The 20,141-nt window shown below is 34.8% G+C and overlaps 1 protein-coding gene across 5 annotated transcripts in view; it reads right to left on the bottom strand.

Moving 5' to 3' along the window:
- Positions 1 to 20,141, bottom strand: part of Rnls (renalase, FAD dependent amine oxidase) — a 290,624-nt gene that overhangs the window by 42,624 nt on the left and 227,859 nt on the right. For all 5 annotated transcript variants that reach the window (XR_010044289.1, XM_063239497.1, XM_003473598.5 and 2 more), the window contains exon 5: positions 16,333 to 16,506. Coding sequence is in view for 4 of the 5 variants with exons in the window: in XM_063239497.1 (XP_063095567.1) it covers positions 16,333 to 16,506 (174 nt within the window). In the remaining variant the exon portion in view is untranslated. The remainder of the gene's footprint in view (positions 1 to 16,332; positions 16,507 to 20,141) is intronic.

Genomic DNA, 20,141 nt, shown 5'->3' with positions numbered 1-20,141 from the left:
AGTAAATGATAACATTCACCAGTAATCCAAACTACCTAAATTATAAACACATTGTTTACTTTCACAGTATCTGTGAGTGCTGGATAGAGACTACAGCAGAGGGTCAGCAGGGTGGCAGTAATCTCTTACTGACTTTAGGGGCACATCTAAGTTTTAAGAGTTAATATATAAAATCAAAGTATTGCGCCCAGTTGTCTCAGAAGATAAGACTGTGTAACAGGCAAAGTGATAGGCAGAAATGGCCAACTTATACAGGAGTGAGAGATTACAGGTATGGCTGCGTCTGGGGAAGATGGTAGGGACTATTCCTAGTTTTAGAAAGGAAAACATGCACATGCACACATACACTGCCCACACAAATTCATCTTCATATTTCTTTTCCTTATTGAAAGAATTCAGAATAGCTTACAAATGGTGAGGGTCTTCCTCTAGTAATCTGTTTAACAGATGAGAGAAATTAGCAACACTGATCTATGTTTGAATTTCATTTCTTTATACTTTGTGAACTCTGATCTAAATTTAGCCTGTAGGTACTTCTCTTTGCTTTTTACACTGGAACAAGTTCTAATGTAAGACAAACATATTTTCTCATCTGTTGAGGAAAAATTAGCACATACTCATGTTGCAGGTCAACCTTATCCACATGACTCAGGTTCCTCCCTCTATTTTCATGTGTAAGAAGTAAATCTGGCTTTGTGAGACAGATCTTACCAGAGGAAAACCTTCATGCCAGCTATAAAAGTTAGGAGGCTAAACCTCAAGACACTGATTTCAAATTAGAGAACTGTTTCTACCTTCTTTGATGGAACAAATATAATCTCAGAGTTTATAACTGTTCCTTTAAAACAAGATGTATTTTTATATTCTTCTAACTCATACTGCTAAAAGACCAACTAGGATTAAACTCATATTGCTATATACCAATTAGGATTAGGGGCCAGATGAAAAGACACTGTCTCACTGACATACCACTATTTCTTTTTTTTGGACCAGGGATTGAACTCATGACCTTGTGCTTGCCAGGCAGGCACTTACACCACTGAGCTAAACCCCAAGCCCATACCACTATTCAGACTCCATGAATATTCCATTGCATAAAATTTAAAATATTTATTTTAAACATTTTGTAAAAATATAAAAACAGGAGGAAAAAGGTAAATATTGGGTTAAGCACTATTGAGATTTTGTTTATAAGGAATCCTAACTTTTTATGATTATGTGGGGATATATTTTACTATTTCCTATTGAATGCAAGCACCAGAAGAGCAAGAATCTAGACTTTCTTACTCACTAACCACCCTGAACAACATCTGGCTCCAAAGCTAGAAAATAACAAATATTCATTTGAATGTATAAGCAATGGTAATTTGGAGGAGGGCAAAGAGAGTTTACACACATTTCTTTCTTTGTAAATTTTTGGAATTTGATCTTTAGCTTTAAAATAAATGTGCCATACATTTCTTTTAAAATGAATGAACTTTAAAACATATATGCTAAATTCATGTTTTATAACATGAAATTTTTAAAAAATGAGCATTTGTCCTTACTAACCATCGAAGGTTCTAGGAAGCATCAGAGTAAGATGCTTTTAATCACTACATAGTGAGATATGAACATTAGTGACATGAATTCAAGATAAAGAAAAGCTTTTTTAAGTTGTTGAAATGTCTAAGCTAGAGTATGCCGAACCATGGCATATTACATGGCATATATAATATGCCATAGTTCCAATATCCCCTTCTGTTTATTATTAGTAAACGTCTTTGGCAGAGCTACTCCATATGCACAAATATCCCATGGCTCCCTGAGGGTTCCTTGGCAGTAAAGCTGGAGCCAGGTGCTGTAACTGGTTTTGGTCAGTAGACTGTGAGGTGAAGTATGCCACATCTAGGCCAAGGCTGTGGAAAGTGGCTGGGCCTCCTGCATTTCTTTCGTACCTTATTTCAGGTCTCACGTTCCAGGTGGCAGAGCTACCAGCCTGAAACAGCTGCAAGCCTGCACCTGAACATGTAAGCCTCAATGTGTCAACAGTGAACGCCTGTACAGCACTGAGTGAGGGCATGCCTATTATTAGCCATGATTAACACACATTCCTCATTTTAAGTACAGAATTTATAAAGTTATATATCTTGGAAATGGATGGACTGCAAGAAAAACATTTCATATTTCATATCAGAGACAATGAAATTATCTTTGGTTTTTCTCTCTCAAGTTTTGATCAGGTATCAATTCACTATTCACTTAACATTTTATCAAGAACTTACTATATGTTAAGCACTATGCCAAATTCTGGAGATACAAGGATAAGTAAGGTAAATTCAATTTATCTTACAATTTGAAGGTGAAATAGACAGTGAAAAAATGATTACATTAATCTATATATAGTTATTGAAAATATAGGATTCTGTACAAGGGTACAACACAATGAACTGGAAAGTCAGAAAATGCTTTTGCTGAAGTGACACTTAAATGAACTAGGCAGAGAAAGACAAATGGACAGAGGTCTTATAGTGGGAAAATTTTCTGCCTGGTGAAAAGCAAGCTGTGACAGGAGAGGCTGATCTTACGACACACTAGATCAAGGAGTAAAAAACTATCATTTTATGCCAAATTTCTCCTGATACTTGTGTTTGTAAATACAGTTTCATTGAAACACAACCAGGCCCAAACCTTTATATGATATGTATAGTTTGTGTTACATCAGCAGGTGTAAGTAGTTGCCACAGAGACTGGATCAAGTTTAAGTATTTACTCTCTGGCCTTCACAGAAAAGATTTTCTGACCCCTGGACTAAATCATTCAGTACCTTGTTAGTCATATTAAGGACTGGAGATCCAATCTGTTGTGCAAAGGAAAGGTATTAAAGGGTTCTGAACAGTGAAGTGAGTGGCGAACAGATGTGATGTTTGAGACCACTCGGGCTGTCTGGAGAATGAACTGGAGAGACCATTAAGCATGGAGAGGCCAGTTCAGCTAAGACAGTGCTTTGGTAGTGACAAGTGGCACTAAGGAGAAGTGAGTTCAGTGTCTATTTTGGAAGTGAAATCAGTATGATTTAGCTACATAATGATCACTGAAGTGCAGATGAAGAAACCCAAGAAGATTCTTGCATTTTTCCTGAAAGGGCAAGGAGCCTGGGGTTCTACTGAAGACCAGAGGAGAAACTAGCTCTAAACTAGAAGGGGCAGCTGAGCCAGTGGTGAGCCGGCCGGGCCTCCTAAGGAAAAGTAAAACAACTCTCAAAAGTATTTCTGATTTCTATTTTCTATCCAGGGAGGGCATACTTTTTCCTCTACTTTCACTGTATTAATTCATTCAAAAATTCCATAGAATCTGCCTATTTAAAGAAAAGGTCACATTTACTGGGACTGTTTGTATTTCCAGGATCTGTTTGAGAGCAGTTTTTCTTTGGCTAAGACCTCACAAGTTTTCTGAAAACATCTATTTATCTTGGGGTACAAGGAGATTTTCAGCCTGCTGCAGCTTTTATTTCTACTGCCAAAAGGAAAACGAAAGGATTTCAATGGTTCTTTAATTGCGCCTTACTCAGGTCCCTAGAGCTGAGCGTTTGTCTTAACTCATATTTGGCTTTCCAATCTCTCTCTGTAGTTCTCCACAATGCGTAAAAAGCCCTGGTTTTCTATGATGACAGTCTTTTAAACTGCTTCACTTGCCCAATACTCACCAGCAATCTGTAGCCACCCCTTATTACACATCATACTCTGGTCTACTCAGCATTGTGCCCTATATGGAATTTTGTGTGCTAAGTGGTATTATGATTGGACTATTTTCCTGAATTGGGCAAGGTTTTCCCCTTAAGCCAGCATACTGGTTTGGCTCTAAGAATATCACTTTATCACTAAAGTGCATAATTGAGTTCAGCTTTAGATTGGTAACTGTTCAAAAGGATTCTGAAAATGAATGAAATATATCCCTGGGCTGAGGATTCGACCTAAAGCTTTGCTCCAGTTAATTTGATTCATAAAAGAGAAGTTTTTGGCTTGACCTTATAAAATCTTGAATTAAAAAATTGAGACTAATCAAATGGTGGAAGTTTTTATTTATGATAATGCAAAAATATTCTTGTTCCCTTTTGTAGAGGAAATTCACTGGGCTACTGTGCCCACTCTTATATTCTTCCCCAATAAGATAAATGGAATTACCCTTCTGGTTACATTCAGACAGAAAAAATGCATTTGGATATTCGGTAAAAGTTCTTAAATCAAAGGGACTATAATCTTTATGATATTGCTGTCTACTACAGAGAAACCACTACTACGAACAGTGGAAAAGGAAACAGCATTTTATTTTTAATAAAAGAGTGAGTTAAGTTCAATTGTACTCAAGGTTCTAAAACATCTTTTCTGCCCCCATTAAATATATTAAGATACATATCAATAGCAACAAAGAATTCAGTAGGCATATTTATAACAGAATTCTATTTCAGTAGGAAAACTAGATTTTAAATTCAAGGATTCTGCATCATTACAACATGAATTTGGAATGTTTATACTGAAGAATTCCCCCAGTCCCATTGCTCAGTTATAAATATTAACAGTTTTAACAGATTCTCTTAAAATTCTAATGCTTAATAGTTATTCATATTTTTTCAGGGAATTCAATGTCTAATACAATACAAGTGGATTCTTCTCACTATGAGTGAGCACCTAAGTGAAGTCTGTGCAGCCAGTGCTCACTGAAAATAGCAGGGACCACATATGATTTGAGAGTGCATATCAAAGCTTCTTAGTTCACTTAATAATAAGAAAGTTACTGGTAATAAACCAAAGGGCTCTTTAGGGTGAAGTGACTCTATAATGGCACATCTAGAGGGAAAAAGAAGGAAATAATAATAAAAAAAGGATTGGTGGTTCTGGGCAGAGTTAAAAATGCTACCAGATATAAACAATTTATGAAACGTAATAAAGTGATTTCCTGTGGTGAGATTTTTGCATTCAGACTTTGAAACCTGGTCTTGAATTAGTTTTAGTCCTTTGAGTTGCTGACAAATTACTTCATACTCTTCTCAGATATTTTGTACTGTAATTTTGAGAACATTCTTATTCAAAAAGTGACATAAACTGGGTGTGGTGGCACATGCTTGTAATTCCAGCACTCAGGAGGCTGAGACAAGAACGTTGCCATGAGTTTGAGGCCAGCCTGGGCTCAAAGTGAGTTCACGGCCAGCCTAAATTATATAACAAGACCTTGTCCAAAAAATGATATGAAATTTCATGATAAGAAAGAAAAACTTCACCTAACCTAATACTGTTTTTGTTTTATACTTTATTCAGGTAATGAGATATTGCTTAGCCACCATGTGTATTATTATTTTTTAAAAAGATTCTGTTTAGCTGTCCATGAATTATTGGTACTTTTGCTTTGTCTTTCTTAAAATGAAAAAGTTTGTATGCTAGACAGGCTGATATCATAGAGTAACTTGTTTACGATAGTGTTTACAAAGACAGCACTTATATATCTAATATATAGCATGTATAGAGTCAGAAGTTTGGGACACACTATTTCATTCAATCTACAACTTTATTGGTAGACATTACACTTACAGTACAGGTAAGTGAAGTTCAGAGAGGTTAACAAACTCACAGTTACAGAACTATCAGTTGAGTCTCATAATGATGCTGGCATTGGACCATTTTTAATCTACAAAGAGATTAAAATCTCTTTGTAGCAATATCATATGATTCAACTTAATTCTAACCACTAAGTTACACTTTGTCACTATATCTGTGTGATTCCAAAGTCTTCTGTACTACACTGGCTGATACTGGTTACTTTATCATCACAATATCATTTAAATATTCTGAAATTTAAAAAGATAATCGCTAAAATTCAAGAGAGAAATGGCACATTGCAGAGTTTATCACATATTTTCTAACTTAAATATCTCAGCTGGAGCACAGTTGTTCTTCAACTATGTATTAAAAAGAAATATTGTTCACCAAAAGAACAGTGGGATACTTTTAAGTGCAGCATTGGAAATCAAGGTCTGTACTATAGGGCATCATTCAAAGAAGATGTGTATTCCCTAGAGACCATGGCAGAATAGTTACTGAGCATACTTGGACATCTTTGACAAAAGGGTGCAATAAGACTTCTGGGTCCTACAGGTAACACTGCATAGTCAAGTACTCCTAATGTTACCAGCATAGCACAAACCACACAGAGAGATATTTCTGATCATTCTAATTGCCAAGAACTTGCATATGTTCTTCAATAGTTTCCAGATTCAGCATAAATAGAGAGCTCATTCATTTTGCATGATTTATAGAGTAGCAGTAACAGATATGTAGATTGTTATAGGGATATACAATGTGCTGTCTAGCACTACTTTTCCTTACAGTGCTGAGTATTAATTTTCTGTGTTATTTAAGGTCCAGGGAAGGGCAATAAAACTAGCTCAGCAAACACAGTATTTATTGAGCACCAAAGAAACATTCCTATTACGAAGTTCATTATTATCTCTAACTTTTTACAACTTTGATAAAGATAAGAAGGATTCACAGGTGCATAGTTTGCATAATGGAGAGTGGCACATATTCCCATTAAAGGAGAGAACTAATTTTGGAGAAAGCATCAGGCTTTGCAGCCAGTTTATATTAATTCTTTAGCCGTTGAGACCTTTAGATTGATCTGAGGAGGAAATCTTGATATAATGGAAAGTACTGAATAATCACATCACTCTGGAATAGCATCAAGATGGTCACAGATACAAATGGACCACAATGAAGACTTGTTGAGTTCTCATCTAGCTCAGTTCTTTACTGTTTCCCTGGACCTGAGACTCACAAGCTGTTTGAATTTTATGCAGTTTTACGACACTGTTCTCAACTTGTGAAGGTTTTGAGATGCCTCCAGAATAATGAAAACCAGGCAGTGGTCTGGGAAGCAGAGCAGCACGTATTACTTTTGCCGTGGCTTACAACTTCAAGCACTGACAGCTTCACTTCAGACCACAGCAAGGATTTAACTTCAAGATCCTTCAGAGCAGCTCAGTCCACAGAGGCAACCTTTTTTCAGTTTGCATCTCTTAAGAGATTGACATGGTTGCAAGTATTATGGAAAGAGTGAGTTGAGCTTTCTATATGTGAAGTCCAGAAGGACCTGTTCTGTCTTACTTCAAAATAGGATTCTTAACAGATGTGAGGATTGCCATTTATTCAGCCAATACTAAATTTCTGCAAAGGAGCCAACCTAAAGAAATCATTAAATTCCTATCTAATTTTATCCTAGATATTTAAAAAAATTAACATAGCCTGAGCTATTTTAATTTACAAATGATCCCCCTCCATCCCATAAAAAGCAACCATGGATATAAAGCAATTGATTGTACAGGGCCATGTTGAGGTTGTAAGGAGTTGTGGGATGATCAAAAAATGAAACTCTACAGCAAACAATTTAAAAACCCATATATTAATCTCACAGGTCAAACCAGAGCCTCTCACCATCTAGATTTTCTTCTTCTTTCCCCTTTTTTGTCCCTTCCCCTCCTCCATGCTTCCAGATGCCTCAAATGTTCTTACACAGAGCCTTGGGGTTCGCTAGTCTCTCATTCCCAAACTGGTATATGGCTCTCGGCAGATAGAAGAACCATTTAGTTTAAAGCATTGCAATTACAAATGGTACAAATCAGCTGATATTATGTTCAGTACAGCAGTTCCTTCACCACAGTATTCTTGCACACCTATTCTTTGATCTTCCTTAGTGCAGAGGTCTGAGAGACTGCAGTGATTCCCACCTGGGTGCCTTTCTGAGATTTTCCTCCTTGGTTTACACTCACCAGCCTCACCCCTTTACAAAGCCAACAGGCAATGTAGTTAGTTCTTTGTTTTCTCTTTAAGCTGGGAGTTTTTGTTCTTATCTATGACATATGAATTTCAGGTTTGTATGTTTATTCATCACAAAAAAAGATCTGATTTTCTTTCCTTCCTTCTCCTCCACAAAAGTAGATAGAAGCTACAGTAAGTCAACAACACATCTGGCTTTTTATGTTTGGGACCAATTCTTGGCCAACCTTGATCTTTTCTAAATCTTTGCTGGATTGCTCTACATTTAGTCCAACACCACAAGTGAAAATACTATTCTCAGAGGGCAAGTGGGTAAGTAAACTGCTGACACAGAAAGAGACCTACAGTGTTTAGTGCCCAGGCTTCACTTAGTGCAGATGTTACATAAATTTGTCATGTTTATAGTTGTAGAAATTCCAGATAGTTGAAGACTCCAAGCTTTCTTTACCCATTTGCTCACTTGCTTCTTGGTCATTTCCTGATTTATTTGCATCCATTGAACTTTTTGGCAACCCCAGGAGGAAGTTAGATAATAGGTCATACTCAAGTTTTTGATTCATGGATTTAGATGTGCCAATTTTAATTTCCTTACCTAAATGAAGGAGATTGATGCGTTCTTATTAACAAAAAGTCTTCAGTATTGTTTTAAAAGCTTATGATACTGTCAAAAGCAATATGTCCTTTCCTGATTTTGATCACATATATGAGATAACACTCTGTAGGTCAGTACTTTGCTTTGGACTTGTGAAATCCCTCACTGGATTGTATATCGCTAGTCCAACAGGGCCTCATGTATCTATATATTTCCTTTAGGATTTTTCATTTGAACAGACTTTATGAATCTTTGTTTTGTGAGGGTAGGGACAACAGAATCCCTAGTTCTTGCTTAGCACAATGCCTAGTACACAGAAGGCATTCAAAACATATTTATTTATATTCGTTCAACTGAATGAATCAAGAATGGAAAAAATATACAAATCAAATACCTAAGAATTATCAATTTTGCTGAAAGAGGTCATCATAGGATGGACACACACACACACACACACACATACACATTTCCAGTAATATATTCCCTAAGACATTTTCAAATTCTATTTTTGATGTATATATTTAGCTGATTTTCTACTTTCTTTCAGTCCCTGGCATTGATTTTCATAGTAAGTTTCTTGGCATGGGTGGGTGGACAAGTATTATCTTAGATGTAAATCTTTCCATTAAGGATGCCTTGACAGGGAGACCAGAGGCAGAAAGAGGTCTACTATTTATTTTTACTTTGTGCAAATGTCTTCCTTACAAAATGTGCTAGTTATTTCATTCTCTAATGAAAGTTGATTTTTGTTCTTAAATGTGAGAAATATGTAAAGAACAGTCTTATTTTACAACATGCCTATTAGTTTAAATGACAAGAAATAGTTTAAGTATACATATGACGTATATATATTATACATGAGTATGTATATATTTACATCTACACGAACATATACATATACACGTATTTTTTTTCATCATGAGACTATCTTGAAATCAGGTGTTACAAATTATGTTCTATTCTATTACATCATTGTAACATGGTGGACATGTGCAATTAGTATTTGCTGCAGTTGTTAAATTGCCTTAACTGATTTATATGGAAAGCATCACTTATATAATTGAACTACAAACTGTTGTGTCTATCATGACATGACTTTCTTAATTGGTTTTTGTTCGTTACTTTAGGATGATGATTGTTATTTAATCTGAGGCTCTGATTTTTTTCAAATAAAGGTTAAAATAGAAACCTAATAATTTTAAATGAATGCAGTTCTTTTCTTGCTTCTTCTTTTTCTCCCTTTTCTTCTTTTGTTCTATGTATAAAATTTTATTTATATGGACTGTATTTTCTGGAAGTTCAAATAACTTCACATTTATTCAAATGATAATTTTGTGTTGTCAAATCCAATGACTAATTGGAATAATTATGAGCTTACTAAGTAATCACAAGGTGACTGGCAGTAAGGTCTCAGGTCCATCCTAATTATCTATAGGATTTCATATTATGCCCTTGCCTTTTATAAAAAGTTGATGTAACAAACACTGTGTGGAATACTATTTCTGCATATTTTACAAAATGGTCATTAAATGTGTTACATATTGCAGAATATTAGTGTTTGTTATTCAAGGATCTTAACAATAAAATTCTTGTAAGGATAAATTCCTGCAGATAAAAAATTTGCTCATTTGCTCTTGAATAAACTGGATTATTTTCTTTGATGAAATATTGGAAAGTTTGTAATTATGGTCATTTATTAACACATTTCTAGAGTCACAGACCATATTAATCTCTTTAGATTGTTATCTACTGGCTATTTTATTGATCATTAACACTCTCCAGATAGTGAACAGTGAGGCATGCCAAAATTCTGATCAAACATTTTCAGAGTCATTTATATGTTTTATGTATTCAAAATGCTCTTACTCCTATCTATATTGGTAACAGGACTGATTAACCTAAGTTAGACTTTTATATTTGTGCCTTTGATTTGAGAATATATACATAAATTAAAGCCTGGGTTGATTAATTATAATAGCAGATATCACATGTACTTCCAAGTACCATGTATTTGCTAAGTGCCACATTATTATGGTTTAGCTCTAAAATGCCACTCCAAAATTCTCATGTTCAGAGGTGGGTCTTTCAGAAGGTAAATGGATCATAAGGATTCTAACTTCATCAGTGAATTCATCCACAGATGGGATCATAATTTGATGGCACTGGGAGGTAAAGGAAAATATGAAAGTGGGGGCCTAGTTGAAGGGTGTGGGTCAGGGTGTGACCTTGGGGATTATATCTGGTCCTAAGCTCCTTTCTCTCTTTTTCCATCTCTGATTCTTTTTTTTTTTTTTTTTTTGTCTTTTTCTTTTTTTATCGGTACCGGGGATCGAACTCAGGACTGCCTGCTTGCAAGGCAGGCGCTTATGCTGCTGAGCTAAATCCCCAGCTCCTCCATCTTTGATTCTTGGTTGCCATGAAGTGAGAAGCTTTTTCTGGCCATGATGTTTCTGCCTTATTACATGGCTATAAACAAGAGAGTCAACTGCCCATCAATACCTCTAAAACTTTAAGCCAAAGTAAGTTTGCTCCTTTAAATTATGTATGTCACATATTTATGCCTCAGCAATGGAACAGTGAAAAATACACATGCGAAACTATTAGACATTCAGATTATTTCTTACTCAGTAACTCTGGTGTTCTTATCTGCCTCACTGTATTGAGGGGGAAACATAGTTGAAGTGACGCATTGAATGTTACACACCTAGTAAGTAGTGAAACTGAGTTGAACCTGGTTGGTTTGACTTTTGGCTAGTCTGACTCCAAATTTAAGATCTTGGGGGTATTTTAAAGATCTTGGGAGGTAAATCACACTAGTAACTTTCTATATCCTCTGCATGACAGACATTGATAATATTTGATAGTATCCTTTATTGCTGAGTCCAGATCTGACCTTAGACTAATTTTTAATTTCTGCTTTAGGTGGTGACTACCTACTAAGTGATTAACACACACACACATACATACACACACACCCATATGCATGTGCACACACAAACACATGTATATTTGTTTGCTTGTTTTTTTTTTTTTTTTAGCCCAGGCTGGCCTCGAACTCATACACATACATTTGAAATTTATTTATTGTCTTGCATGTCTAATAATAGTCTAATACATTACAGAAGAATGTATGCTGCTTATGTAGCAAAGACTGTGTACATGTTCACTAAATCTACCTTTCTTTTTTGTCATATGCCTTAAAGAGACTATAGGCCCAGATTCTCTTCTAAACTGGTATACTTAGATTTCAGCCCCCATGGGCTCTCTTCTCTACTGTTTTTCCAATCCACTGATTTGATGTCCCGCATAGTCTAAAGATGGTAGGACTCTGTGTCCTTGAACAAACTCCTTTTTCCTAATGCTTTTCAATTTTTAAAATTGACACATTAGAGTTACACATTTTATCAGATACAGTGTGATAATTTGATACATGTATATAATGTATAAGAACCAAATCAGGGTGATTAGCTTTCTATCTTCTTAAATATTTAATTATTCAAATAACCACTTTAAATAAAGCTATTATCAATCATAAGTATCTGTTTGGGTGGATAAAGAAAGAAATTTCTGTTACATTTAGGCCATAAAAGTTCTGGGTATGTTTCCCACAAAAACTAGCCTAACACAAGGCTCATGTAAAAAGGCATATCAGTAACAGTTTTCAGAGCTAAAATTTGAATATAGGTCTTTTAAGCCTAAATTCCTACCACTATGCTAATCTTGCTGAGAATTTAAAAAACTATTTATGTATTTTAGCCAGTTTTTTTGGTCACTGTAACAAAACTGTGAAATAATCAACTTATAAAGATAAAATATTTTGGCTCATAGGTTTGCAAGCCCATGTTTGCTCCATCTCACTGCTTTTGGGCCTGTACTTAGATGGAGCATCATGGCAGGGGATGCATACTTCACGGCCACTCACTTCATAGCTGGGAATCAAAAAAAGGAAGATACAGAGCAGGAAGTTAAGTTCCACTATCCTCTTTAAAGTGCATGTCCCCAACAACTGAATGACCTCTCTCTAAACCCAATGTCTTAAAATTTTTACCTCTTAATACCTCCATGATTGAGAACTAAACCTTTAACACATGGGCCTGTGGGAGGACATTTGAGATTCAAACTATAGGATTATGTTAAAATGACAAAGGACTATGTTAAAATGATTTTTTTAACCTGTAAATTTTAAATTCAAATTCCATAAAATTTGAGTTCATCAGAAACAAAGGTTTTCTGTGTAACTACCTATTGATGCCTGTACTGTAGAACCAGATCTTCCATTCCAATTAGCTGGTATATTCTTCCTATCCATCAATGAAGCACAAAAGACAACAGCAAGTTAGGATTTCTCAAATGTGCCTTAGGAAATCCTTTCTGAAGGACATTCACAGGTTTGATTCCCTAATAAAATGTTCCATGGTCAAGCACATTTGGGAAATTTTAGATCAAATGAAGTAAAAGTGTATTTTCTTTAGGAATTTCCTTTAATATTTTCCCAAACTCTTCAAAATTAGTGATAAAGTTTATAGCATATTTCCAACTTATTTGATTACACAGCTCCCTTCCCAAAGAGTATCTCAAGGAACTAGTGTTCCACAGAACATGTAGTATATCGGGTCATACCAGCAGACAGCTGGTACTTGAAGTTGGGTCTAGTGCATATTGGAACTTAGTTCCTCTACCTAATGGAAATGCTGGCTCCAGTTGTGGATTTTTGCACAGACTGCCTATTATTGATAGCTGACAAATGGTTACACCTTGGATTTATCTAGTCTTGACTACTTTGTCTTCTGTCTTTCAGACAAATCAATACACTGTTACGTTGTGGTCACAACCCTGCTAGCCTTCTTCCACTTTTTTGCTCCCATAACTGACAGAACAGGAATAATCTGTAGTAAAATGTATTTCACAATATTAATTCTTGACTCTGTGAACACCTCAAATATAGGGCAGGTGTAGAGTAATGTTGGTAAAATAAACACCTTTTACTGGCCTTGTTAGCTATTTAAGTTAGTAAAATACAGTGAAGGCACATCATATGAACATTTATATTATATGCAGTTAATTTGACATATTTAGTACTCCAACCCCAGATAGTGAGAAAAACTGTTTAAATGAAGGCAGATAGATTTTTTTTATTAGGAATGTCCCAATTGGAGACTTCACATAATTTAAAATTTACCTAAAAGAAGATTAATTTTCCATACAATTGACAAAAGGCAGCAGGTATTCCTTTCCAGCCAAAGTGGAGTGAAGATGGATGAAGAAAAATTTGCAAACTGCATGATCGTTGATAGAAATGTGAGAAATTTTATTACAAATATTGTCAAACATGAGAGTTTCTTAATATTCTTATGTTTCATTCTTTCAAATCTGTACAATTTTATGAATTGTTTCTGTATTGTAGTGTGGATGCTTTCACATGCCATCCTCACATGCATCCTTCACATGCTCAGAGATTTAGTCTGTTGGAAATATGACTGGTATTTGTTTCATTCCTGTGTGCCTTTTATAGCAGAAAATATCCCTCTCATTTAAGTGCAAACCAATGATTTAATATAGCCTTACCCAAAGAAACCAACGATGCAATGTTGCAAAAAATGGCTTACTGAATTTATTGAAAGTAGCTTTGTCACTCTCCATGTCATGCAGTTTGAAGGGACATCTAAGATAATTCTTCTCTTTATATGCCAACTTCAGAACTTTACCTCCTTCAAAAAAGATGATTCTACTTGAAGTTAATGGCCAGTCTAGCTTCACTACTTTCTATCAAATCCTGTTTCAGTGGTGGGAAGCCAATAGCATACATCATTATTATTATTTTGGTATGGGGGATCAAACTCATGACCTTGTGTTTGCCAGGCAGGTGCTTATGCCATTGTGCTAAATCCCTGGCTAATTATTATTTTTTTAAGACAAAAGATGTTAGTGTATGAGTTGTTTTTTATAAACTAGTAAAACTTCAGTATTCAGATTTAGTTGCAAAGTGTTGGTCCTCTGTGATAAATAAGTGGGTTTTGGGTTGTAAATTTGCATATTTGTTTCTAAAAGGTTTGTCATCACTGCCCTACTTTATTTAGGTAGTGACCCTTCAGACAGTTAACAGGCAAATGACCCTAATACCAGTTCTAGGAGTAAATCTTGATTAGTCCAGGCTTATTACGATATTTCCCCCAAATCTTCCCTATAACCAATGATCTGTTTTGTACTGGTTGAGTATCCAAATTCTGGTCTATGACATGTCTTTTAAGAAAATTTAGGAAGGATTTCCTCAGTTCATAAGAAGGATAGAGGTAGTGACAGTCCCTCCTAACCCCAAACATGATTTTAGGACAAAATACTAGAGACTGGGGACCTCAAACAATGAAAATTTCTCACAGGTTTGGAACCTGGTAGTCTAAGATTAAAATGCTGATTGACAGGATTCCTGGTGAGGGTTCTTTCCTGGTGTGACGATGGCTGCATGCTTGCTGTTTCCACATGACTATTCTTCGGTCTGTAAGAGCTGGGATAGGGAGAGCACCTGCCTTTTTTTTTGTACTCTTTTCATAAGGTCATCAATCTTACTGAGTTAAAACTCTACTCTTATGACCCTGTATAGTCTAAATTACCTCATAAAACCTCTATCTCCAAATAAAGTCACATTGGAATTAGTACTTCAACATAGGAAGTTGAGGGCGGTGCAATTTAGTCCATAGAAGATGGTATTAAAAAATGCCCTTATGTTGTATATAAATGACTTTAGTTTTTTTTACATTACATATCCTGGCAGATATCTCATGAAGCAATATACGAAAGATAATGTCTAACACATAGCATATAAGTTAAGAAGATCCAGGGCTATTTTCCCTTCTGCAGAACAAAGCACTTGTAGAGTAAAAATGTTTAGTCCATTGCTGTTATAGGGCATTTCATGAACTGCTGATTGTACATATATATGGTATCATTTTAACATAAACAGTCTAGCTCTTAGGGAGTTTTAAGTTATAAAAGAAACATTTTTCTAAGATCATGTGGTGTGATATAAAAACCACACTCCAGTCCAGTTCTATCATTATAAATTTCTGGTAAGCCAAGAGACATTAGCTGGTGATTTTATCAAGCAAGACTTTTAACTATAATGGCTCGATGAAAACATCATTGTGCCATAAAACACTGTAACAAATTGAAGTGACAATTCTTTGAAAGAGTTTAGTTATTTAAGAGTTTAGGTCATTGTATTTTATTTATGGAAAGCAGTAATGCAGGGATCACAACAACAATCCTACAAATAAAAATGTGCTCTCACTTTTGTGTGTGTGAGCCTGTACTGCATCCATTACATCTTTTGGCAATTCAAATCTAATTTTTATAACTATCTTCAACAAGGAAGTTGAAATGTAGTTTTCATCACATTCTAGGAAAGCTCTCATAAAATACTTTCCCTGTCATTTTAGTCATATTCTACACAGTAATTTTACCCTGCTTTTCCACACGAAGTGTAAGTAAACAATAAAATTATGTTTAAGTGAAATATTTACATAACAGCAAAATTTATCTTTTATTTGTAGCCATAGAAGTAGATGATCAGCACTTATCAAATTTGAAAAAGCCCATACCAAATAAACATAAATTCTATAAGAAACAGATGATGAGACATACATTTGCATATACATGGATCCATATTAAAGCAATAGAACAGGGGACACTTTGAAACCTTCTGACAATATTTTCATGAACTCAATAATATAAACCATGTGATGAAAGATTTTCTGAAAAACTTTGTTGGTTTCACTGTGTATTTTATGACTGGGGAAATGTGACGTTAAATTTTATCCCCTGTGTCTTTCAGTCAAATGCTTGCTCTGTTCAGAATGGCAACACTCAATTAAACAGCATTTTTCATGATCTACACCCACTACTGTTACTGTATTTAAGGCAAATAATGGGGGCACTGACCTATATTGCGCTTCTTATTATCGATGGAGACGAAGCGTATGCAGGGATTACTGGTGATGTACTGCCCAGCCCAAGAGACATCAATCTTCGTGCCAGCTTCATAAAAGAGTCCTAGAGCATAGCGAGAGGAGTAGCTCACAGACTTCAGTTGCTGTCTTTGGCATTCACTAATTACTGTAGGAGAAAAAAAAGGGGGCATCAAACTTGAAAATACCATTTTTCCTTTCAATACATCATCTACAAAGCTCCCGTGAGCTAGTTCCAACGGCTCCCACCAACTCCATCTTCCTTACAGTGAATTTTAAAAGGCAATACAAAACAGTCTCAGCTTTAGTATCTTTTCAGAATGATTACTAGTGTTGGAACTATTTATTTAAATAAGTAGAAAGTCCAAACTATAGTTTGATATTCTGGGTACTCAAACTTTGGTTCGAAATTACTTTTCTAGCTTTGAATCTTAGTTATTATCTTTAGATTGTCTGGCAATATTATAGAATTTATGTACTGACTATTACTGTGTGGCAAGGTCTTTGCTGAATAATTGACACAACATTTCAGTCTATGAATACCACGCTGCAAGTGAGGAGGCCCATGATTCACCTGTTCCCTTAAATGTCTATGTCACTTTTGTTTGTGACCTTTGACCTAAGCAGCTCCTTATGAAGAGGCACCACAACTGTGATAGGCCACTTCCCTGCTCCTTAAAGGCACAAGCAGGATAAGACTACAAAGGCATACAGAGGTGAACAGAGATAGGCCAAATAAGTTGAAATGCAAGATTACTTATCAATCAATAAATGGAAAAGGTATAGAAATGGAATTGGGCAAGCTTAGTTGAATCCTGACTCCATCACTTACTAGAAATATAACACTTGTTAAGCTACTAATTCTAATTAGACTGTACTTCTTTCATCTATAAATGACAATAATATTACAGAATGATTAGTCTATAATGAAAATAAAATGAAATAATGCTTGGCACATAACTGATGTTTATTAAATGGTAAATTTTTCTATCATAGATAGAAAACTAGGAAAACAGGCTAGTGCTCTATATGATGGTGTGCAGGAGGAAGAGATTTTTCCCACTCTTTAATTTTTACCTCCAACACCCCCATCTTAAGGTCTCAGGGAGCTATTTGTTCATATATGTACGGGCTTAATAATCTGTGTTTCAGAGAAAGTCCTTGTTGTATTCTGAAGGTTTAGACAAGTTAGTTCAGATTGGCGCATATAGAAAATTCTCATTTAATAAGTGAAAACTATTGTGATCTAAAACTGTAAGAATAAGCAAACCTCAAAGTGAGTGACAGAGGAGAGAAGAAAGGAGAGAGAGAGGAACAGAAGACTTGGATTATACTACTGAATTAATTAAGTAATTTCATTGTCTTTGTTTTCTATTGTGATTTCACTCTTTTAGTTTCCTAATCAATGAAAGAAGAACAATACATATTCTATTTCCCGTGTTTTTTTGCTTATATTTTTCTTGTGTTATGAAAAATGTTGAAGGAGCCAGCATTAGGTACCAAATACCTATGTTGGTAAGCAACATAATTTCTTACCTGTCACGTATTTTAAAGGATGGCAGCACATTTATCTAACTTTGGAAGAGTGGTTTCCAGAGTACAGAGAAGCAAGAATGGAATTCAGTGAATTATTTAAGCATAGCAATAATCCTGTATACTATTGTAATTACAAATACTTTTTAGAACCTTGGTTACCATTTAAGTTTTAGCACTATGGCCTCTTAATTTTCACCAAAGTCCTGCCAAAACAGATGTTTTTACCATTTTCATTGTACATATTTAGGAAGGTGAGATTTGGAGAGGTTAAGTAATTTGCACTGGGTTAGAGGCATCTGCACTGAGCACTCAGGATGAAGCCTGAATTTTCATGTTTGAGCTACCAACTTATCCTCATTACCTTCAACTTTCTCCTTTCAAACTCAGTTTCACAATGAACCTGGACACTGCTTTCCCCTCTGACATTAATGCTTACTTTGTACTCAGAAGTAAAAGCCATTGTTTTCTTCAACCATCATTTTCTGCCTTATTAAGAATTTTAGTTACTTGAGCAGATACTCTTCTGACACTGGCCTCATTATGCTCAATGAAATCTGATCTTTACTTTTTTATTATTTAGTCTGTTTTTTAAGTCATGAACTGATATCATACGAACTGCTTCCAAGAAAGAAGATGTGAATGAAATGCCAACAATCAAGTTCATATTACTACATTTCCCGTTTTTAAATTAAACATAACCAAACAAAAATTTAGCAATAAAAAGAAAACAACTGAACTAAACTAAACAACTGAACTAAACTGCAATAAGCTATTTAGTAATTGAAAAGGCCTAACATTATTTTAAACCAAAACTGAAGCGTGAACTAAGTTGAAAACCAAATTAGACCTTATTCCCACACCCATGTTTTCACATTTAGTTAGTTTTCAATAAACTGTTAAGTACCAAGTCTCACTGGGTAGCCCTTTGAAAGGTAATTGATATCTATATAGAAAGACTAATTAGCCTTAAACACCCTTGTCTTCCTGGGAAAAGAGGAGCTAAATTCATTCTGTGAACAAGGAGGCAAGACTTTTGGCTGAAATAATTTCAATTTCTTGACACATTCACTTATAAATAAGTTAAGATTAGGGTCTGAAAAATTTTTAAATTTTATTTAAAGAAAGATTAAACAAAACAGAAAATAGGTAGAAATAATACATACATTCAGAGAAAAAAATAAGCAGTAAGAAATCACTAGTTGATGTTTACATATTGTCATTTTACAAATAGTTGTTCAAGGTACAAGAATGGAACATGTAAAGTGGGAATTCAAACAGAGACTGCAAACAGTTCTGTTCAACTGTCCAACAAAAACTTAATAACATGGTGGTCAATCCTATATACTTAAATATAAATGTAGTTATCCATATCTTCACTTATGTTTAGATTAAACAAGCTAAAGCAGGTTAAAATCATTCTGAACAAATAATAATAGTATTGCTGGATTTCACATCATGACACTCAGTGATCAGCATTGGGTATTATAGTGTCTTTTTTAAAAATTTAATTTAAAGAAAGATTAAACAAAACAGGAAACCAATATAATACATAATTTCAAAGAAAAAATAAATAGTAAGAAATCACTAGTTAATGATTACAGATTGTCTTCTTACAAATAGTTATTCAAGATACTAAAGTGGAGCATAAAAAGTGGGGATTCAAACAGTGAAATTGCAACCAGTTCTGTTCAACTATCCAACAAAAACTTAGAAATATGGTTACCAATCCTATACACTTAAACATACATGCAGTTATCCATATCTTCAATTATATTGAGATTGAATAAACCCAAGCAGGCTAATATCACTCTGAACAAAGAATAATATTATTGCTAGGTTTCATATTATGACACTCCAGGATCAGCACTGGGTATTTTAGTGTCTCTTTCTCTTCAAAGTATCTGTTCATTTAATCATGTGTTATAAGATCAGTTCTCATAAACTGTTTATAGATTCTACACGTGCATGAATCTTAACATGTATTTCTATCCTTTCTATATTAGAGGGAGAAACAAAACAAAGTAAGGCAAAACAAAGCATATTCCTATAAACACATGAAATGAAATAAACATATAAGACCATTGTACAAGGAGTTCTACCATGGTTCCTGTGTTGTCTCTTGTTATGTTCAATAGAATTGGCTATATCATCAGACATAGTATGATTGAATATATCAGTACATAACAGTATTAATAAAAACACAACTTTGTATATGTATAGAACTTTCAAAACTAGCAGTTATCAAAC

The sequence above is a fragment of the Cavia porcellus genome, unplaced genomic scaffold, assembly GCF_034190915.1.
Source record: "Cavia porcellus strain 051 isolate PalLab524CR breed Dunkin Hartley unplaced genomic scaffold, mCavPor4.1 scaffold_28, whole genome shotgun sequence".
In the NCBI taxonomy this organism is placed as follows: Eukaryota; Metazoa; Chordata; class Mammalia; order Rodentia; family Caviidae; genus Cavia; species Cavia porcellus.
The sequence above is the reverse complement of the archived record's forward strand: the minus strand, read 5'-3'. Positions and strand labels throughout refer to the sequence as shown.